At 40.8% G+C, this 23,141-nt stretch overlaps 1 protein-coding gene across 6 annotated transcripts in view; it reads left to right on the forward strand.

Annotated features, from left to right (window-relative positions):
• The window catches only part of tbc1d1 (TBC1 (tre-2/USP6, BUB2, cdc16) domain family, member 1), a 44,279-nt gene extending 22,010 nt beyond the window's left edge, over nt 1-22,269 (forward strand). For 3 of the 6 annotated variants that reach the window (XM_063884043.1, XM_063884044.1, XM_063884048.1), the window contains 13 exons: nt 2,504-2,764; nt 3,791-3,907; nt 4,133-4,246; nt 4,468-4,601; nt 8,400-8,597; nt 11,315-11,476; nt 12,277-12,435; nt 13,974-14,074; nt 14,208-14,351; nt 15,126-15,285; nt 16,250-16,419; nt 18,413-18,589; nt 20,824-22,269. In XM_063884043.1, the coding sequence (XP_063740113.1) occupies nt 2,504-2,764; nt 3,791-3,907; nt 4,133-4,246; nt 4,468-4,601; nt 8,400-8,597; nt 11,315-11,476; nt 12,277-12,435; nt 13,974-14,074; nt 14,208-14,351; nt 15,126-15,285; nt 16,250-16,419; nt 18,413-18,589; nt 20,824-21,072 (2,146 nt within the window). In that variant the 3' untranslated portion in view covers nt 21,073-22,269. Of the gene's footprint in view, nt 1-2,503; nt 2,765-3,790; nt 3,908-4,132; nt 4,247-4,467; nt 4,602-8,399; nt 8,598-11,314; nt 11,477-12,276; nt 12,436-13,973; nt 14,075-14,207; nt 14,352-15,125; nt 15,286-15,938; nt 16,420-18,412; nt 18,590-20,823 lie in introns of those variants that run through there. The other 3 variants (XM_063884045.1, XM_063884046.1, XM_063884047.1) reach the window with 3 other exon arrangements.
• The last annotated feature ends 872 nt before the right edge of the window (nt 22,270-23,141 follow it).

Here is a 23,141-nt window from a genome sequence, read left to right on the forward strand (position 1 = left end):
ACACACACACATGCACTCACACTGATTTATGTTTAAGGATAGACCTGTCAGTGGTTTAAAGGTCAAAGCAATTCTACTTATTTTACAGTGATTTATGATTATAGGTGTTTATATGTCCCTGAGTCTAAAGTAGGGATTTATTGACAGTCTAAGTGTCTTAAGGGGAAGACAAGTCCCTAGAATAGATTGATAATTAAACCAATTGTTCAAGAAAGAAGATTGGCCGATCGAAAAAAAACGAACTGCACAAAGTACATAAATTATCTAAATCAGCCGTGGATCACTGAGCACCCTCTGCCTGGTCACCTAAATGAATTATAAATAAACAGCTATTTACAGCCTGTTAAATTATTTTACCCTAATTATATTATAGTAAACTAATTACAACATACTCTATCAGCAGACGCTTTCAGGACAAGATGTTGTTACTGACACAAACAGATTTGCCTGCAGTTTTATGTCACACAATACACTTAAGCTTTTTTTGGACCAAACATTGGATTATGCCCATTCAGATTTCAGGGCTTTCAGTAACCTCACTCACTCAAACTTTTATAAGAGCAAATTTGCACCGTCTAACCACAAAGATAAAGCATTAATCAATACCAACGCACAAACCTCCCTATAGCTCAATTGTCAGAAAAGCTTATAGTGGCCATTGTGTAGTGGCTTGCAAAAGTATTCACCCCTCTTGGCATTTTTCATGTTTTGTTGCCTCACAACCTGGAAGTGAAATGGATTGCTTGAGGGTTTGCATCATTGCATTTACAGAACATGCCTACAACTTTGAAGATGTATTTTTTATTTTGAGCAAACAACAAAAAGGACAAAATAACAGAAAACTTCAGCGTGCATAACTATTCACCCCCCTAATGTCAGTACTTTGTAGAGCCACCTTTTGCGGCAATTACAGCTGCAAGTCGCTTTTGATAAATCTCTATGAGCTTGCCACATCTTGCCACTGGGATTTTTGCCCATTCCTCATGGCAAAACTTCTCCAGCACCTTGATGTTGGATGGTTTCTGCTTGTGAACAGCAGTCTTCAAGTCAAACCAGAGATGCTCAATTGGATTGAGGTCTGGGCATTGACTAGGCCATTCCAACACATTTCAATTCTTCCGGTTAAACCATTCGAATGTTGCTTTAGCAGTATGCTTCGGGTCATTGTCCTGCTGGAAGGTGAACCTCAGTCCCAGTCTCAAGTCACAGGCAGACTGGGACTAGAATATCCCTGTATTTAGTACCATTCATCTTTCCCTCAACTCGGACCAGTTTCCCAGTCCCTGCTACTGAAAAGCATCCCCACAGCATGATGCTGCCACCACCATGTTTCAGTGTGGGGATGGTGTTCTTGGGGTGATGGGATGTGTTGGGTTTCCGCCAGACATAGCGTTTCCTTTGGTGGCTGAAAAGTTCAATTTTAGTCTCATCTGACCAGAGCACCTTCCGCCATACATTTAGGGAGTCGGCCAGCATGCCTTTTGACAAACTCAAAAATTAATTATTGTTATTTTTAACACTAAGTAATGTTTTTTTGGCCACTCTTCCATAAAGCCTAGCTCCATGGAGTGTACGGCTTATTGTGGTCCTATGCACAGACACTCCAGTCTCTGCTATGGAACTCTGCAGCTCCTTTACCTTTGGTCTCTCTGTTGCCTCTCTGATTAATGCCCTCCTTGCCTGGTCTTTGAGTTTTGGTGGGCGGCCCTGTCTTGGCAGGTTTGTTGTGGTCCCATGTTCTTTCCATTTGAAGATTATGGATTTGATGGTGCTCCGGGGGATCATCAAAGGTGTGGATATTTTTTTATAACCCAACCCTGACTTGTATTTCTCAATATCTTTATCCCTGACTTGTTTGGAGAGCTCCTTGGTCTTCATGGTGTGATGCTTCTTGCTTAGTGGTGTTGCAGCCTATGGGGCCTTTCAGAAAAGGTGTGTTTATACTGACAGATCATGTGACACTTAGATTGCACACAGGTGGACTTCATTTCACTAATTATGTGGCTTCTGAAGGTAATTGGTTGCAGCAGAACTTTTTATGGGCTTCATAGCAAAGGGGGTGAATACATATGCACATGCCAATGTTCAGTTTTTTATTTTGTTTTGTGCAGATCCATCACATACAATTCAGTTAAAAAGAAACATTTAAATTACAGGTTGTAATGTAACAAATAGATAAAAAGCCAAGGGGGGTGAATACTTTTGCAAGGCACAGTATAGCTCAGTGGGTAGAGCTGGCAGGCCTTATACCGGGGTTTGATCCCCTTGCGGTGGACCCAGGTTTGAATCCGGCCTGAGACCCTTTGCGGCATGTCAGCCGTCACTGTATTAAAGGCATGGTTGCCCAAAAAATTCTCAAAAAAAAAAGCTGTACACAATTAATTTAGTAGGAGGTATATTCTGAACTTAATTTCACTTTTTTGTTACTTGGATTACTTAAGGCTGTTTGTGGATATGATAATGTGCGTATATTCCTCCTAACATCTTACCCTATCACCCTCAGGTGCCACAACTCAACAGGAGACCTGAACCTTCTTGACTCCCCCCTCACCCTGTCGCCCTCCTCTTTCTCTCTACCCGGTGAAGCTCAGCCTCAGGGCTTCCGCAGACGGGCCAGCACCTTCAGCCACCCCCCAACCCCTTCATCAGCAGAGTACTCACCAGTGCACTCACAACCTAACACACCACAGAACCCCACTGCAGCTACCAAGCCCAAGCTCGTACGACACTACTCCGTCAGCACCGATACTCCACACCAGAGCAAGTAAGAAGAGTGTTTGGCTTCTGTTTGTTTGTGTGTGTTTGTACAGGGGAATACAGTGTTGGACTCAAGTATTTCCACGTCATTTCCAACGCACACATTACAAAATGCTGTCACATTAATCACGTGCAGTACACAAGAGGTGTGTCTCACTGCGATGAGATATTAAGAGGAGGTGTAAGTAAATGGGAGGGGATTGGTTGCAGTTGGCTGTAAAGTAAATATGTTGCATGTCTTCACAAGCTTTGTGGTATTAACTACTTGTATCCTCCTGAACATGGTTTAAACCCTGGCATTAATGGAGACAATCAGGAATAAGCCTGTGACCGCAGTCTCACGGGTGGTTGACGCATGTTCAGTAGAGCATGTCATACCTTGTTTTCCTCTATGACAGCAAAGGGAGACAAGTAGTGAACATCTTTCATAATATAACTTAATATTGGAGTAAACAGCCAGCTTTAATGCATACAATAGTTCAGTTCCTGTCAGAAAAGTGTTCCTTCATTTCTCAAAATCTTGGCTATAATATTTGTTCTGCTCATGGACCAAGCCCTGCTTCTTCTGTCCTTTTGTCTGTACGCCTACATTAAAAACAAAAGACATAAAATGGACCTTGGTGACTTAATCAACTGTCACAGAAAGTGGTTATGTAATGTAGGAGTGTTCACAGTTAAATGGAAAGTCAACCAATTTCACACATCGAACTCTGTTTACAGGTGTTGGAGGGTACAATATGTGTAAAACTGAATCTGTTGAGTACTATTTTAAGATAGAAAAGTCAAATAAAGTTTTAGTAGTAGTGTTGCCGTTTACAACAGGAATATACTTTATTAAGCATTATTAATCATATCACCATGGAGTGTGTGATGATTAACAGAAATCCTTTATCTACTCATACAAGCTGTTTCTCCCAGCACTACTTTCCGTGCGTTTCTTTTATATTTCCTGCGTTTTGTTTTCACCCTTTTGTCAGTTTTCAACTTTTTTCAGTGCCTTTGCTTCTCATTCTGTTGCTGCACTGTTTCTCAGACATGTCCCAACGGACTCCACCCTTCCTCCTGTTCCTCCCTGCCCTTCATCTCACTCTCCTCTCCTCCCTCATCATCCTTCCTCACCTTCCACTGGAGCTCGTCTCAATACAAGACGGTGAGCTTTTCTGTTCTTATTTTTCTCGTTTTAGTTTCACTTATGGATTGTTCAATCCTTTTTCTGACCTTATTTTCCATGATGTGAGGCCCTGTTCAGACAGAGGAAGACGTAACATTGTCTGACATTTTACCATTTCGCACAAGCGAAGTGCCTTCTGTGTGAACAGGTTTCTCTTTTCATCCATTTCTTCCTCCTTTATTCCCCTCCATCTCTCCATCTCAGTCCTCTGGGTAGTCTGCGTGCTCGTCTCCGCTCCTCCTCCTCTGTCCCTAATTTTCTGAAATTTCCATTTCTGGCCCCTCTACAAGAGAACGATTTTCCTGAGCCAAAGAGCAGGTACATACACATGTACAGCTAATAGTCATGTCCATATAAGTGTGTCCAGCTATCTGTGCTTCTTTAACTCAAGGATCACTTAAACTGATTTTATGTCTCTATTTTAAACATACAGTATATATGAATGTGTATATGCAACATATTGTATAAACTACGCCTTACTGAATGTTTACACGGCCATATTGGGTAACTGTTCCTGTGTGTGCTTGCTTGTGTTTCAGAGATGTAGCAGCTCTGTCCTCACCTAGTGAAGCATGTGGGCTATGGGACAGTCCTCAGCGCAACCATCGGCACTCTTGGAGGCAGCAGATCTTCCTACGGGTCGCTACACCTCAGAAAAACTCAGAAACCAACGGTGAGAGTGGACACACTCACAAAAAGCTTTTACTGGCCAGGTTCCCTGTGAGGAAAAACTAAAAAGAAAGTTGACTCACTTGGCCAATGCGCTGTTACTGTTCTTTCTGAGTCAAAATGCATGCCCGCTGCACCATTGAACAATGAGTTGGTTACTTGGTGAGTTACAAAGTAAAGGTCAATCCTTTTAAGAATATTACCTTGGGTTACAACTGGTGATTTTGTACACAAAGAAGAAGAAGAAATTTACAATTAGCCAAAGATGGCAATCCTGATTTAATATCCTTTCAATCCACCATTATGGAGAGACTCTTTCACACTTTTTTTGACACCAAAGAGTCAAATAGCATTGTCCCCAAACAAACAAAAATACCTGTTTCGTGCATTTGGTGAGTGTAAGCATGTCTGTGTGCAACAAAGAGCTTTCTCTTCATGCTCCAATTGTAAACTTTGAGCTGTCTTCTAAGGAAAAACAGGTCAAGAACACCCATTCGCTTCATATTGTACATGCATGCTTAATATCAGCATGAGCAGGATGATAAGAAAAATGAAGGGAAAGAAAATAGGTATTTTTCTCCTGTATAACCTTGAATTGCCATTATAGATTTTGTAGGTGATCCTTCATACGCTAGTATGTATTTCCAGGACCAGCCCCAGTTTTGCCTGATTTACTTTCGTCTTGAAATCCAAGTCTAGATTACTGTAAACAAACGTAGAATTAAAGTAGACATGAATAAATAATTGGTGTGATCTTGAGAAATCTTTCCTCAGAAGTAAAAAAAAAAAAAAAAAAGCGTTTATATTCCTGTGCTGAGGGAAAATGTATTCAAAATACATACAGTATACACTCTGATTAGGAAGGCCCGTGTCATTTTAAAGTTCTAGTTTTCAAAACATTATGTCCTACAGAAAAGCTGCTAGTCAAGTAAGGTTTGGATGATGGCATTAAAGAGAGCATTACACAAAGGCACTGAGGATCTAGTCTATGGCTGAACCACATATTTGTATGTTCCTATATTAAACATAGGCTGTCTCAATTAAATTAAACAAATGGGAGAGAAAGAGAAATGAATGCTCAGGAGATTACTAGATGATTTACTCTGTGGTAAAAACTGTTAATAAAGTTCATAGGTCTCCCTTACATTGTTTATATGTGATACTTAAATGACCAGTGGCTCATATTTCTCTATTGTTATCAGACTGTCATTGATGGACATACATAAGCTGTAGTGGCATATAGTGCTTGTTTTTGAGCTTTGAAGGATGGAATTTAGAGTGAGCCAACCTTACTGTGACTGTTATTAGGTGATGTCTAAGTGTTAATGTTTGTTTTCTGTAGTGTAGGCTGATCAGAAATGCAAACTTAAGTAAAAACCTAAAATCCTTGGGTGAGTATATAAGTATGAGAGTATGTCTGCTTGGAGATTTTCAGCCCTGTGAGATATTTTAGAGGTGTGGAGGATACAAGTTGTAAATACTGCTTTTCCTTTTTTATTTTCTTTATGTCTTCATTATATGTCTATACAAATGTGTGGCTAATAATTATGCGTGTGCTTGCATGTCTTCAGGTCCTGTTTTTTGACGTGTGTGTGTGTGTGTGTGTGTGTGTGTGTGTGTGTGTGTGTGTGTGTGTGTGTGTGTGTGTGTGTGTGTGTGTGTGTGTGTGTGTGTGTGTGTGTGTGTGTGTGTGTGTGTGTGTGTGTGTGTGTGTGTGTGTGTGTGTGTGTGTGTGTGAGAACCAAAGAAGTGTTGGCAGTTGTGATAGTTGGGTTGGTCTCACTGCAGCTTCTTTATAACCTTTGTCCCAAACACAGTAAAAAAAACAACCTCTTTGAGCGTAATTGCAAAATAAATATTAAATGAATTAAATAATGAATTAATTTACAATGTAATGCAATCAAAAACATTATGTTATAAATACCACAGTATTATTATGGGTTGTAATTGTTTTATTTGTTTGAGGAAATATGTTGTTTAGTGTCTTTGTGTTATTGCTAATAAGCATGGAAAGGTGACCACTAGCATTATTGTCCTAGACTTTGCCCCATTGACACATTACATCATTTATCTGTTTCTAAAAGTAAAGCAGCAACATTTCAGAGAGCAACTTTTATGCCTCTTTATATACATGTTATTCCTATTTTCTTAAAGTGCTAAAATCCAAATTAGTGGGGCTACCACTTGGCGGTGCTAAAGTCTAAAATGATCTACTCTATGCACACACACCACACACTGTACTGCTTACAGTTGAATTAACACCTTCATTTATTCTGTGTTTGGGCCTAATAAGAGCTACAGGAATGTGACCTTTTTATCCACATTCCTAATGAACTCAGAAGGGATTAGCAGGGTTTAGGCCTGTCATTTTGCATGCAAGTTTCCCTTTTTAAACGAAACAGGTAAACATTGACTCAGACATTTCTCCTCATCATTATTTAATCGGGACCTGAAGTTTATTTTGACAGTCAGCTGTGATGAAGTAAAGGAAAAATTGTGCTTTTAGCAGGTCAGTGTGATGGGCTCTGTGCTGGATGAATGCTGTGCTAAGTTGCGTTCAGTTGGGCGTGTATCTGTGTGTGTGCTTACATACATGAGGTCATGGGTGTGTCAAGTTTTTGTGTGTGTGTGAGAAGAGATGGCGGTGTCTCAAGGTCATGTTGACAGTCCACACACATGCAGCGCCAGAGGAAAGCACCAGTCTTGTTGACCCACTGTGCATGTTGTGTATGTGTGCGCTCTTGGTTTTGGTGAAATTGGAGTATTTGCTAAGGGAGTGGATGGTGACGCATTGTACAAGCGTGTGTGTGTGGCGCGTGTGTGGCGCGAGACATGGTTAGTGTTAGGGTTAGTATACAGAATGATTAGCTCCTGTGGTTAAGGAAAGGGACTGAGGTATTAATGGGTTAGGGTTATATATAAGCAGGGTAAGTATATGTGTCTGCATTGTAGAAGTCTGTGTTTGTCTTACAAATAGTCAGGTCTCTTAAGAGAGTCGCTGTCTGTGTGTCCGCCTGTGTCTGGTTATTCTTCCACTTCTCTAGAACAAAAGTGTTTGTATAGTGACTGCACGCCTCTCTGACACAGACACAAAGGCATGCATTAATGTTCACCTCACCTGGCACAGAGATCAGTATTGTGATCGTGTGTGTACAGTAGTTGTCTTTGTATTGTTTCTGCTGACTGAAAAGACAACCTTTCTTGCCAGTTTTCCTCTGAAGACTTGGTGGAAGATTAGCATCAAATTGACATACCTATGTCAAGCTAAGGTGTGTGAGCGTGATCAAACTGAAGCATGATGTTCCTGTGAACTGAAAGTGAAGTGCTATCTGGATAGTTGTTATGTCCTTCCTCAAAAACAACACACAGTATTTTGAGGTTTGGGATCCACCCTGTACTTTGGGGTGTAGTCACACAAACATTTCTTTTTTTTTTTACTGTGCGATGCAACCAACTGTGTCACTATGTTCAGCATTTTTTTTTGTTTGTTTTGCATCAGCATCAGATGAATGGTTGCATGTAACTGAGGGATATGGGTCAATTGTTTAAGTAAAAAAAAAAAGGGCTCCCCCAGATAAAAAGGTAAATTCAGGCTACAAATGTCCTTTCTCCCAACAAATTACTGTTTCACACAAACTGCTTATAAATATTATGATTAGAACATCTAATATTTGATAATATAAGACTTTTATAAGTACATTGGAATCTCTGTGTTATCTTTTCTGTGTCCTGCTGCTGCATTGAACACGTCATGTAGCGTGATCTCACCTGACCTCTCACCTGATTCTGCTATGTTTTACAGAGCGGGGGGATTCCGGTCTAGAGGGGGGTCGAGTGTGCGCTGGACAGGTAGTTGGAGGAAGTGGGGATTTGTCCATGAGGGTGGTGCCTGAGGAGAGGGCAAAAAAGAGCAAAGAGGACCTGAGGGAGCTCTGGAGGAAGGCCATCCTGCAGCAGATCCTGCTACAGAGGATGGAGAGGGAGAACCAGAAGCTACAGGGTGAGTCGGATGATTCAAGTGGATAAAAACACAGACAGAAGCACACGCCTACAGTTTATGTCCATAAACAAAAATTGTGGACACATATTCAAATATGACAAGTGAAAGTAAGATCCACTTCAATGAGCCGCATCATTTTTCTTTATCTTAAAATCAGCATTAACACGAACATCGCAGTGCAGATGGTTTCTCTGAAAGTGTCAATCCAGCAATAACTGCAACAGCCAATGTCTCCTGTCAAAATGAATAAAATACTTGGATATCTGCCAGAAGGGAAAAGTGGCAGCTAGATTTTTTAAATGCGCATTTCCCTTCATATTTATCCTTCACGTAAGCCACTACCTCGAGTCAGAGTATGTTTTATTGCCGCCTGCTTCTGCAAGTTGGGTTTTATTTGGTGTCTGTCTGCATGATGACAAGAACAGCAGCTATTTATTAAAGCATTATTAATGAGTTAATGATGTTGAATTACATGACGAGTTGGTTCCTTTAATCCATATTTGGCAACGTGGCTCTCCAGATGTTCACTCAAAGAGGTCGGGTTATCTAGTGCACAGCTGGTTGTTCCTTAATGTTTAGACCCATTGCAAATTTAACAAGGTTATATAATTTGTAGGTGTGTGTGTTTTTAACTGGGAGGCATTTGTAAGGTTTGCGAAGTGCTCCACCTCTTTCCTGACCTAGTTGGCATCTATCAACACACACCTCACTTTGCACTACCCCCCTAACTACCTGTACTGTATACCAACCATTAGTTCGCGCACACACACACATGCACACTTACTTCATCCATCACATGAATCACAGAAATGCTTGCTTCATAACAGGGTGTGAATGGAGAGAATGTTGGTCAATCTTGTTGAAAGAAAAACAAGTCTGTGCAATAACTTCACACACACACACACACAAACACACTCGCTTTAACATTAAACACTTACACGCATTTGCAGCTTGTGGCGGCTTTAATTTTATTGTGTTTTATTCTTTCTGCAGGGTGTACCCCACCTTACTATCCGTTATTTGTCTGGGTGGGGCTCAACTCACTGTCTATTATTTCTGTTTATCTCTCACACTGCTGAAAGTGTGTGTGTGTGTGTGTGCGCGTGCGTGTGCGTGTGAGCGCACGCCTCCATCAGTTTCTTCACCAGCTTCAGGGCGGGGTATCCTATATTGTGGTGTGTATTATCTTGGGTGGAGTGTTCCGGCCGCAGAATGGGAGACAAATGCAAATGGAGAGCAGGAGGAGAAGTTGAGCGCTCGCTGGGCTGTAGCCAATCCACTGATAAGACAGATGGGAGCATCTATTCTTGCTCTGGGAGTGTCAGATATCTGCTCCGTCCAAGCTTTCTTTCTTTTATTATCCAGACTATTCTTCCAGGTTACTCCCGATACTCCTCTGTCTTTAATTTCTAAAACAACGATATGCAGCACCACATTAAAGTTTTTAGATCTTTTTTTTTAGATTCTATCAATTTGTCTTGTATCAAGTTTGCCTGGATTTTAGTGTGAGTTGACAATGCCAAGACAGGAATAGATTGTCATATCCTAAGAAATGAAATGGTGGGATACAGAAACCTCTTGATAACCAGGGATTACACCCCTGGGAGCAAATACACGCATTCATGTTCGCAGAACACCTAATTTGTCCTCTGTTTCCTGAAAAGTGTCATCGCAGGATGTAACAGGGAATGGACTGCCGTCTCTTTCCTGTCCCGTAATGATGATGTCAGTTTTTCTCCAGCTCTACCAAGGTGCAGCTGGTCACTGGGTGGACACCACACATGAGCGTAGAGGGAGGGGAAGTCAATAAGGGGACGGAGGAGGAAATGAGAAAATGGTTCACGGACAACAACAATGTGGGATTGAATAGGAAGACAGATTTACTCTAAATGGAGGCAGAAAAGAGAAAAATAAGAGTAGAAAGACCATGGTTTAAGATATAAGAGAGGAAGGGTGTTGTCAGAAAAGAGAGGAACAGATGAGGGGCGCTGGGTGTGCCCTCACCTTCTTTGATCACTGGTGTCAACATGTTGCAACGGATTTCACAGTTTGTGTTTTTCTGTTGAGTTTACAGCCCGTGGTGAACTGAAGGTCACAAATAAATGTGTGTTAACCTCTGGTGAACACATTGTGGAAAATGTAGCAGCCATAGAGCCAGAAACTTCCCTCAGGAGTTAATTAATCCTAATTCAAATTAAGTTGAATTTTGGACTTACATTCACATGGTGGCCAGATACACGACTCCAAATGGCCGATAAAGATAACAAATTTGATGAACACATTTAGCCACTACATAATCACAACATTACTCATAAAATGTATTTGGCCTTGCCTGCTTGTGTCATATAATCTTTTTTTTTAAGTTAGGGTTTTAATTAAAAGAAATGTAATTAATGTCTTCTTCTGATCTTAGCGTGCATGGTTATTAGCTTTACGTTTTCTGTCTCCTTTACACGGATGTCATTGTAATAGGAGGCGTGTTTGCCTTAACAAAGAAGACCTGTCGGTAACCTATGAAAGTAAAAGTGTGCAAAACTTAAACCAAAGAGACAACATAAAGTGTACAGGGTTTGGTGCTATGTGAAGAGAGACACACACTGGCATCTGTTCAGCAACAGGTTTAGTTCCTCAGCTCCAAACACACACACAGGAACAACGGCAAGGGTTCTGGAAAGGTTACTTTACTGACGTGTACTGTTTTTGCTTTATATTCGTAGCCTCAGAGAGCGATCTGCAGAACAAACGTCTGAAGCTGGACTATGAGGAAATCACTCCGTGCCTGAAGGAGGTCACTCTGGTGTGGGAGAAGATGCTAGGAACTCCTGCGAGGGCAAAGGTCAAATTTGACACAGACACCATACATGCTGCTGTTGCACAAGGTACTCATTGGATGAAATACATACTTTATATCAATGCTTCCTGGAAATGTGTTTTGTTTTAAAACCTCAACAGATTGACACAAATTGACCAAAGCTTGATGTATAAATCTCCAAAATTGACAAAGAACCTTTTAACTTTCTTCCTTATAATTTTACTGGGCCCTCTTTCAATATACAGCAAAAGGAACGAGCCCCCCTTCAGTGTCTTTCAGAAATTGTCTTGGCTTTCTGTTCTGTTCATTTTCTAGTATCAGCATGTTCTGCAAAGAGGGGGGTCTACAGTTCACAACACACCTGCATACTAAGAAATGCCACTGACCAATAAATAGTAGTCCTAAACTACTTACTAAAGTAGCCACAAAAGCTAAATAATGATGTAAAATTAAGCCAAAAGTGGTCACACAGAAGTAAAGCACGCACAAACATCTTTCCGCGGTGAACTTCACATGTTGAGGATTACGTTGGTAATTTTGTGTTGCACTAAATATACAATATGTCGATAGGATTAAAGTCATGTGGCGTATGCATGTCCCCTCACCTTTTAGAAACATTTTCTATTGGCTAACTCTCTGTGACTTTCTCAGAACAATTACTATGGTATGTTTCCAGGAAGGTGAGGCTTCTTAGAGTCGCCTCAGTCCCCTGAAATTTGACACATTCCCGCAATCCGACGTCAGATATTCTTAAGATTTGCATATTACTGTTCAAAATATGACTGCAGTAAACGCATGCTGACATATTATCATCCCTTTGGCCTACCCCACCCTCATCCTCCCTAATCCCTTGGTATTTTTTGACAGGTGTCCCCAGGCAACATCGAGGCGAGATTTGGAAGTTTCTGTCCGAACAGTACCTTCTCAGGCAGACGGTGCCGTCCCGACCACCTGCAAATTACACACCATACAAAGAGCTGCTGAAACAGCTCACCACGCAGCAACACGCCATCCTCATAGACCTGGGTGACTCAGACACACCTAGAAAATATTCAGTTTCCCACACATTTGTTGTTGGTCATACAGTCTCATACAGAACATATTGATGTGTAGACATGACATTTACTATTTCCCACTTAGAACAAGCTGCAGGACATTAAGTATATAAAATATCAAGGCCATCCCTACCACAACGCAAATAAATAAAAACTCATACATTTTACAGACTTGGTATCTACTGGTCTTGTTAGGTCTCTAAAGCATTGAACACAGTTACATCAATAAAAGGTTTTTTATTTCAAATTGGGTTTAATATGTTTTCTTGTCTGGCAGAAAAAGTAACTATAAAGCTGTCATGTGTATAAGATTTGAGCAAAAACTTACATTAACCAAACCGTTTTTTAATGAATTGATCCCCCCTTGAATTTGTTGTCTGCATCCATTACTAAAGATTATTGTTAAATACGTCTGAAAAGCACTGATAAATATGAAAACGACATGTCAGGAAATGTCTTCGTCAGACTCTGACTCTCCTGTGTTATTCAAAAAGGTCTTAAAAAGTCTTAAAGTAAATGTGGTGACCTCTGGTTAACTCCAAATGTTCTTTAAAAAGGTCTAAAACCTCCTTTCAACATTATACTCTCAAATCTACCCAACACCTCCCAGCCAAAACACACACACAGTGCCTACACCCCACCCATGTAACACCCACATGCATATAGATACACATCAACTATTTTATTCACTCTACATCAAATAGGGTGTGTACGAATGTGACAGTGACACTGTTTGCTAACGTGGAAAACATAAAGGTGTTATGTGCGAAGGGACGAAAGCAAGCAGTGTTTACGATACTGAAGCAGCAAAGAGGTGTGTACGTTGAAAATGCAACACAGCTCCCGTTCATCATACAAACATTTTAGTTATTGGTCAACATTTATAGCGAAGAGGAAGAATAATTTAGGCTTGTTCAGTTCAGCAGTCCCACACCTGCAGCATTTTCACAAACCCTCATTCCTTCAGGCAGGGGAGGGAGCCGTGGGATTATGTTCACAAACCCCCCACTGCACATTCCACGCATTCACACTCATTCAGATAATTATTGTCTTCTATAAAGCCTCACTGTCAAACACTGTAAGAAGTCCTCAGTCCTTTAACACACACACCAATCCTGCCAAATGACCAGCCCCTCCACCTTAAGAGTGTTCTTTTACAGGTCATTATTTTGTCAGGCACTTGCCCATCCACCGCCACATAGAGTACGTGGTCTCTGCTTAAAGGTGTTTGTTTACATGAACGTGTGTAAGCATAACATCTTGGAATGTGTCGGCACATGCTCATGCATCCCAACGCTCCTTTGTTTACATCAACAGCAAAGTGTGAAGTTTAGCAGGATTTTTGTTCTTCTATCAAACACATATACATACCCGTATTTATAGTGGATACACAATCCAATAAACCAAATGTATTCAGTTGATAAAATAGAAACGATGTCTGGTGAAGCATTTTATACTAATTATAAACCAAAATGTATAATTTTTCACTCTTTTTTTCTTCTGTCCCAGGTCGCACTTTTCCCACACATCCTTATTTCCAAGCCCAGTTGGGAGCTGGTCAGCTGTCTCTGTATAATTTACTGAAAGCCTACTCGCTGCTAGACCCCGAGGTATAATTGAATTCCTTCTTTTTGTGTGTGTCTCTCCACCTCTCTTGATGATGGAACTGTCGAATAACTTTTGACGCTTAAGCCTTTTTCCTTGTCTGTGAGGGCTTTAAGTTTATTTGTGTTGTTATTGTAGGTGGGTTACTGCCAGGGCCTGTCCTTCATTGCGGGAGTGCTGCTGTTACACTTGGGGGAAGAGGACGCCTTCAACATGCTTAAATTTCTCATGTATGACGTGGGTCTCCGCAAACAATACAGGCCTGACATGATAATCCTACAGGTAAAATTCACACACTGACACACAGAGTCTCTTTGTCCCAAATACAGAGTATCGCTCACATTTTGAGACTCTGTCCCCTGAGCACCTTCATCTTCTCATAGTAACTTGCATACTTCAATAACATCAAAGAGAGACTTCTGGTCGCTTTCTTCTTATATGTCTCTTCTTCTCACAACATAGTGTATATATGAAATAAATGTGATGCATCTCACCCTTCCTTTTTCCCCTGTTTTTCGATTTATTGTGATCAGCTTACATGTTTTAACAATGTGACACCATTTGCTTGGTTGAGACGTCCTGGATATATACTCGATGCAAGCTGTTAACTAGAGTCTTGCCATAGAAACTTATAGTGTAGGTCAGGGGTGTCCGAACTACGGCCCGGGGCCAAATGCGGCCCGCAGGCCATTTTGAATCGGCCCTCTGCTAATTCTAAAACTATAATGCAATATGGCCCACAAATTAAACTTTTGCTTGTCTTATATTGTACTTCCCAAATATATATGGTCATATATATTAATGAGCCCAATTTTCAAATAAATTCAGTCATTTAAAATTTTAAACATTTTCTAACAAATCTTAGTTGATAAAAAAACCCCAATAACTTATTTCCCTAACAAGCATGGAATTTAACCTTCATATTTACTCTTATTATAAGCAATCTGAGGGTTCTGTTGTAAGGAATGAGCTGCCAACTAAATAAATGAAAAAAGACAGACGGGATGCTGTCAGTCAGACTAAGATAAACACTCTCTGGTTTGTTGTTCATGTCAGATTCAGATGTACCAATTGTCTCGGCTGCTTCACGACTACCACAGGGATCTCTACAGCCACTTAGAGCAGCATGAGATCGGACCCAGCTTATACGCCACCCCCTGGTTTCTCACCGCCTTCGCCTCGCACTTCCCCCTCGGCTTTGTGGCCAGAGTCTTTGGTAAGCTGTGTGTTGTACCTGCACTTATACTTCACACTTTTATTTTACCTGGTCCCCATACTGTTCTTCTCAAATCTCAATGCCCCAATCAATGTTTATAATTACATTTTAAACCCATGATTAAAACAGGGATGCGGGAGAAAAACTGAAGTGTAGAAAAGGTGTAGAAAAGCAATATACATATCAAAAAGTTTGTCAGTAGTGGCAATTTAAATTGTATATTATAAACCAACATTCTATGATGTTTATTCTTTTGAATAAAGTCAGTGAGGCACATACACACAGAAACATTTAAGATTAAGTATTTTCTGTTGTAAGCTGTTGTATTACTCCCGAAACCTTTTATCGTTTGTGTAAATACCATCACACCCACAGCCCCTGTATCCTTTTTTGCTGTTGTTTTCATGCTTAATTTCTTACGTGGTGCTCAGTTAGTGAACTAGACTCTCTGGCTCCTCATACTCATCTGAGCATAACTGTGTGTGTGTGTGTGTGTGTGTGTGTGTGTGTGTGTGTGTGTGTGTGTGTGTGTGTGTGTGTGTGTGTGTGTGTGTGTGTGTGTGTGTGTGTGTGTGTGTGTGTGTGTGTGTGTGTGTGTGTGTGTGTGTGTGTGTGTGTGTGTGTGTGTGTGTGTGTGTGTGTGTGTGTTACAGTGAGAGGGCATCATCATAGCACTGTGAAGTCTTTGATATCATACAGCATGTGGGGCTCCACAACTCCGCGCCCATTCCTTAATCTGTTGAAAGATCTAATGCAATCTTGCCCAACCCTTACCCCACTCTGATACATTCAAAGGACACACACAAATACACACACCTACTCAGTCAGTTTGTGCTGTCAGAGCCTGTCATTATTTATTTTACTGGTGCGTAAATTTAGCTGAAAGCTGTCACGTCAGGGCCTTTCCAACCGGTTATTTCTCTTTCCTCAATAACCTTTCGGCGCCTCTTTGACCTCTTGTCAGATATGTTGTTCCTGCAGGGGTCAGAGGTCATCTTCAAGGTGGCCTTGAGTCTGCTGGGGAGCCACAAGCCTCTGATCCTGCAGCATGAGAGCCTGGAGTCCATCGTGGACTTCATCAAAACCACGCTGCCCAACCTGGGCCTGGTGCAGATGGAGAAAACCATCAACCAGGTTAGAATAAGAAACAATCAGTAATGACTCTGCCTTTTATCACTTGACTGTGTCACTGGAATAACATACTACGTTTTTATGGACCTGGTCTTATTTTCAATGTTTACTGCAGTTTTAGACACACTTTACTCAAACTGAATTAAATGGTTGATTGGTTAAGACTATTTTCAGCCAAAGATCATAAGGATAGTCCCTTCAATTTATATCAATATATATTATATAAATTAATAGTGACTCAATACATATGAAACATAATGAAGAATGACATTTAGAAACAAATGCCTTAAATATCAAATAAATGTGCAGGTTAGTTTGAAAAATACTGAGACCACTCCAAAGTTTTCTTAAATCTTTATTTCTACATGTATGGCAGCCATTCAAGTGTCTGTTGAATTCCAACACAGAGCAAATTGTCAGTAGTTTAGAGAATACAATAAAAAACATTTTAAAAATCAACTCAAAGACATACCTATAAATAAAAAAACAAAAGAGAAAACGATAATGCTGAAGTGGTCTCTTAATTTCTTTCCGCGGCTGTATATACAGCTCTGGAAATGTTTTCCTGAATCTCAATCTCTACTTGAACGGCAGCCGTTGTAATCCAGTGTCTGTTGAATGCCAGCACAGGGAAATGTTTTCAGTAGTTTATAGAATAAAATAAACAAAATTGTTTTACTCAAACAGATACCTATAAATAGTAAAACCAGAGGAACTGAGAATGCTGCAGTTTTGTAGTGCTTTATATATATATATCAAGATGAATTGAAAAAGAAATGCATACAATGTCATTGCATAGGTTACATAACTATTGAATCAGTGACCTTTTACCTTGTCATATGTCTTCGTGTAAATAAGTCACATCACTAAACTTCCCTCAGTTCCATTAACAGATGTGTTCCATTATAAGAGCCTTTTTTACAACTCATGGCGCTGATAAAGTGACAGTATAATTGCTTTATGAGCAACAAAAACATGGAAAACTATAGTCATCTTGAGGGACATATGTTATCAAAGGGAACCACACCCTCTCCTTTAAACAGCTAATGGGTGGAGTTTTGTTCAAGCGATTTAACCATATCCTCATGAGTCAGTGCTTGTGGTGAGAAAACCTGAAACTAGCATATTTCAACATAAGGCACGTGGCTTTAATAATCCCCCCCCAAAAAAACTGAACAGTCATGATCACACTTCCTTGTTTAGATTGTTTAATGTGTCAGTCTCATGTAAACTGTTTTGAAGATGGAGCCTTTACTCCATCTGTCATGTGAGATGGAAAGGGCTGACATGGGTGTGTGATGAGTCAAAGACATGCACAGAGATGTTATCATGGTACTCTCTAGTTTAGAAAATATGCATTTAACATGTTATTTGCATGAGATAGGAAAAGGTTGTTAAGTCATGCTCTGGCTTGCCGGTACTTTCCCTCAAGTGCCACTTATCCATGTCAGGTTGTCTATGTGTTACCTTGGGTGTGACTCAGAGAGCAACCTACAGGAAGTTTGGAGCCATGTATGTTAAACATGTTTCAATGGTTTATTTTCTAATGCAGTCACATGGAATTTGTAGGTACAGTCAACAAAAATCTGTGTAATTTGTAACATGATAAAGGAAACAAAGGATGGTAATGCTATCAGCAATGGTAACATTTTACTTAGCAAGTGCAGAAGTCTTAGAGCATTGTCACATTGCTATGGGGAAGTCTGAGGAGGAAAGAGACAACACACAAACAAACTGGTTTGGTGTGCGTATCCTGATACCTAAACATTACTACCTATCTGTTGTTTTTGCAACATTTCTGGTGTGCTCATGTCGACTTTTATTTAATTAGAAAAAATAGAAGGATACTTTTAAGAACTGAGTATATTAAAGATGGTGCACATCAAGCCAAACCCCTGACAAAGACTACAGTAACGGTTTCATGTCCATTCTTTGAGGATAAATGTCAGGGTTTATAGATTGTTGCTACACATTGTAAACTTTATGTTTTCATTAGGTTTGTCAGATGGATGTGTCCAAGCAGCTTCAGGCCTACGAGGTGGAGTACCATGTCTTGCAAGATGAGCTGCTTGACACGTCTCCGACCCTCAACCAACACCAGCGCGCCGCACAGCTGGAGCGGACCAATCAGAGCCTCCGTCAGCAGAACATCGACCTGCGCGAGGAGCTACAGGTGTGCACACACACACACACACACACATACACACACACACACACACACACACTGTGTTAAGTTACATTCTCAGAATCTTTTGACCTGTAAGTTCCTCGTACAAGGCTCTGATAGCCGTACTGAAATCTTGGGTGAGGACAATTGATCATTCAACATGGATGTTGCTTCTGTGACATCATCCATAGGTTTTGTAAAGAGCCGTTGTGAACCTTAATGTGTGTGACTCCGGCCAATGCCATCTCGGCAGGGCTGACTCTACCCTACTCCAGTCTAAGGCAAATACAGTGGGGCAAAAAAGTATTTAGTCAGCCACCAATTGTGCAAGTTCTCCCATTTAAAAAGATGAGAGAGGCCTGTAATTTTTATCATAGGTACACTTCAACTATGAGAGACAAAATGAGAAACAAAATCCAGGAAATCACATTGTAGGATTTGTAATGAATTAATTGGTAAATTCCTCGGTAAAATAAGTATTTGGTCACCTACAAACAAGCAAGATTTCTGGCTCTCACAGACCTGTAACTTCTTCTTTAAGAGGCTCCTCTGTCCTCCACTCGTTACCTGTATTAATGGCACCTTTTTGAACTCATTATCAGTATAAAAGACACCTGTCCACAACCTCAAACAGTCATACTCCAAACTCCACTATGGCCAAGACCAAAGAGCTGTCAAAATGATCACAAGAACGGTGAGCAGCACTCCCAGAACCACACGGGGGGACCTAGTGAATGACCTGCAGAGAGCTGGGACCAAAGTAACAGAGGCTACCATCAGTAACACACTACGCCGCCAGGGACTTAAATCCTGCAGTTCCAGACGTGTCCCCCTGCTTAAGCCAGTACATGTCCAGGCCCGTCTGAAGTTTGCTAGAGGGCATTTGGATGATCCAGAAGAGGATTGGGAGAATGTCATATGGTCAGATGAAACCAAAATAGAACCTTTTGGTAAAAACTCAACTCGTGGTGTTTGGAGGAGAAAGAATGCAGAGTTGCATCCAAAGAACACCATACCTACTGTGAAGCATGGGGGTGGAAACATCGTGCTTTGGGGCTGTTTTTCTGCAAAGGGACCAGGACGACTGATCCGTGTAAAGGAAAGAATGAATGGGGCCATGTATCGTGAGATTTTGAGTGAAAACCTCCTTCCATCAGCAAGGGCACTGAAGATGAAGCGTGGCTGGGTCTTTCAGCATGACAATGATCCCAAACACACCGCCAGGGCAACGAAGGAGTGGCTTCGTAAGAAGCATTTCAAGGTCCTGGAGTGGCCTAGCCAGTCTCTAGATCTCAACCCCATAGAAAATCTTTGGAGGGAGTTGATAGTCCGTGTTGCCCAGCGACAGCCCCAAAACATCACTGCTTTAGAGGAGATCTGCATGGAGGAATGGGCCAAAATACCAGCAACAGTGTGTGAAAACCTTGTGAAGACTTACAGAAAACGTTTGACCTCTGTCATTGCCAACAAAGGGTATATAACAAAGTATTGAGATGAACTTTTGTTATTGACCAAATACTTATTTTCCACAATAATTAGAAAATGAATTCTTTAAAAATCCTACAATGTGATTTTCTGGATTTTTTTTCTCATTCTGTCTCTCATAGTTGAGGTATACCTATGATAAACATTACAGGCCTCTCTCATCTTTTTAAATGGGGGAACTTGCACAATTGGTGGCTGACTAAATACTTTTTTGCCCCACTGTATGTGCAACATGTTTGACCATCGTTAGAGATGAGGCAGACCAGAGCTGATGAGCAGCTAGTGGCTAGCAACGTGTGATGCCACCTACCTGTCACTCAAAGCAGCTACCTCAATATTATTTACTGTGTCATGAATGAAGACATTTTCTGAACAAGGCTCTAAAGATTTTATTTCGAATGATGTTGGAGATTTTAACTTCTTTGGTCCATTAATGACAAATACTCGCTTTTTGAGCAAGCCTCTAGTGGCCATTAGAGAATTGCATTCTTCAATTTTAAAATATAGGTTGCTGAGGATCAAGAGTGAACAGGACTTATATTTTAGTTCCCCACACTCTGCTTCAACCTCCAACTAATTTAGCTCAGTGCATGAAACTTCAAGACATTTTCTCCATGGTTTGTGCTACATTTTGATGTTTTGTGTTTTGAGTCCTGTTTTAGGTCTTATAGAGCACAACCACTTTAAAATGTGCTTTATATATAAAGTTAATGAATGTTATTGTCTTTCCTTCATTCATTTCAATCATCCCTCAGGTGTCACAGGCTCGCGTCTGCAGCCTGCAGAGCCGGGTGGAGGCTATGTCCCAGTCGGAGGTCCTGCTGACAGAGCAGGTGTCTGCGCTGGATGAAGAGAAGAAGCAGCTAGTGAGCTCCGTCAAACACCTCCAGGACATGCTCACCAGCCTCGGCATACACACCACCCCGGATGGACAAACACCCCCCCTACCCTCTGAAAGACACATAGTAACGGCGACAGAGAGGTGGGGGCGAACAGGACTGTGAACTCCCCTCGTCACCCTTTGGTTCTTCCAGAGGGTTCATAACTACATCAGAATGTGTTCCAAATGGTAATGTGGATTGGAGGAGGAGGAGCAGTTTGTGAAGGGCCCAGAAAGTGAAGGTCGGTGAGACGTTAAAATGACTCCCTACTTTGGCCTTTGTCCTGTTCACGGATTCTCAATGTTTTAATAAAAAGAGGAGAAACAAATGAGCTTAAAGATAAACAAAGGATGGCCCCAAAAAGCACACTTCCTGCTCTGTAACAGATGTAAATGAGCATGTGATTGAAACAACAATCCCCAGAGTAAGCACTGTCCCACTCGGTCTCTACTGTAAACACAAAACAGTTACATGTGCACCTGTACTCAAACGTATGTTATTATATTTGAATGTCTTTGAGTTTCTGCACTTGTGTGGTTTAGTCTTCTCTGTCGGATGCAAAGGCTAAAATAGCCAAAGAATGTCATTATTAATATAAAACAAGCTCGAACAAAGATCCTATGACAACATGTTATTGATCACACAAAGACGAAATGTTTCCAAAGAAATATAAGAGAGAAATGTGACAAGAAACTGAGATGAAGGGACGGGTGAAGAAATAAACTTCATGACAAAGTTTTTTTTCCTGTTATATTAGCTGAAGACTAAATAAGCTAAATGGTGTTAGCTCTTGGATTCCTGCTCAGTATTTTTGTTCTTCTACCGGTTATGTTTCCTGATCCTTTACATTTTAAACTTTAGTTGCAGCAGAGTAACACAATAAATCCAATCCATTTCACATCCTGTTTTTTCACCTTTGCATAAATGTTGATTTGTCTGTGTAGAAAGGGAAATGTATACATTTTCAGCTGAAAACTCTAAACCGTGGCTGTACCTTTCTAGTGAGGGGAAGTACAGATCAATGAATAACTTCAAAACGCACTTTTGTCTAAAACTTCAAACAGGAAATCTCTGCCTTTGAGACGATCTGTCAGCTGTGAGTTATTTACTGTATTCAACACACTGAATTTCCTCAACCTGAGTATGTGAGTGTCTAGTGTTCCTGTGTGCTTGTGCACTTCACTGATGGCAACGAATCTGTTCATTTACACTGTAAAGTTATTTTGCCTTCACTCTTGACTCTCCTTGCACATCTGTTTTATTTTCATTCTTTCTATTATTGTTATACTGTACTTCAAAATACATTTCATATCCTTTCCACGTTTTTGTGTGCGTGTGTTTGACACCTGACACATAAGTCCATACTGTTCGCAGCCATACGAAAGGACAGCCTAAATGTTACCTCCTGTCTAAACATGCCAGTCAACTGCTGTGGGCTTGAGGTATCAAGCATATGGTTATACAGTATATGACACAATATTTTAAACATAGCCATGCTTTTCATTCTATGAACGCCTCCTGGAATTGAGGAAAGGCAGGTTGGGGCATGTTGTGACTCGGTCTGTATGCATGTTTGCTTGTGTACCAACAGAAAAGGCAGCAACAGGAGTACCTGAGCTCTGGGTGCACCCAATAATCAAGCAACTGGTCATGGTGGAACCGCCTCTGGATCAGGACGTACAATAACTATGATAAGGCATTTACAGGCGATGTATACACCTTACTGTGCCGTGAAATCATCACTAAATCCACCAGCTTCTATTTTTCAAATAAAACTCTGAAGTTGTAACATATAGCTGAACAAGAGAAGTGGGGTTAAAGTGTCCAGTGTTAACTTCCACCCTGCTGTGTCCCAAATTAGTATATCATACTTACCCTTTTAGTTCAGTGTTTTTACAGTTAGTATAAGATCAACGTACTAAATGTATGCCGATCTATATGTTATATAAACATAAATGACAGGATGTGAACAGGTACTCCACCAAATAGAAATTACAGTTTTTTTTCCGCTCTTTGACCCCACATCAGTGCTGTACCCCACTCAAGGTGACACTGTGAGGGCTAGGGGCTGATATGCTGTCAAATCATCAATGGCATGAGGGAGCCTCGCTGACATTTTAAGCTCTGCAAGCATACTTTCTATAATACCCCATTTCTGCATTGTTTCCCTGAGGGAATTGCCAACAATTCCT

The sequence above is a fragment of the Eleginops maclovinus genome, chromosome 5 (assembly GCF_036324505.1).
Source record: "Eleginops maclovinus isolate JMC-PN-2008 ecotype Puerto Natales chromosome 5, JC_Emac_rtc_rv5, whole genome shotgun sequence".
Lineage (NCBI taxonomy): Eukaryota > Metazoa > Chordata > Actinopteri > Perciformes > Eleginopidae > Eleginops > Eleginops maclovinus.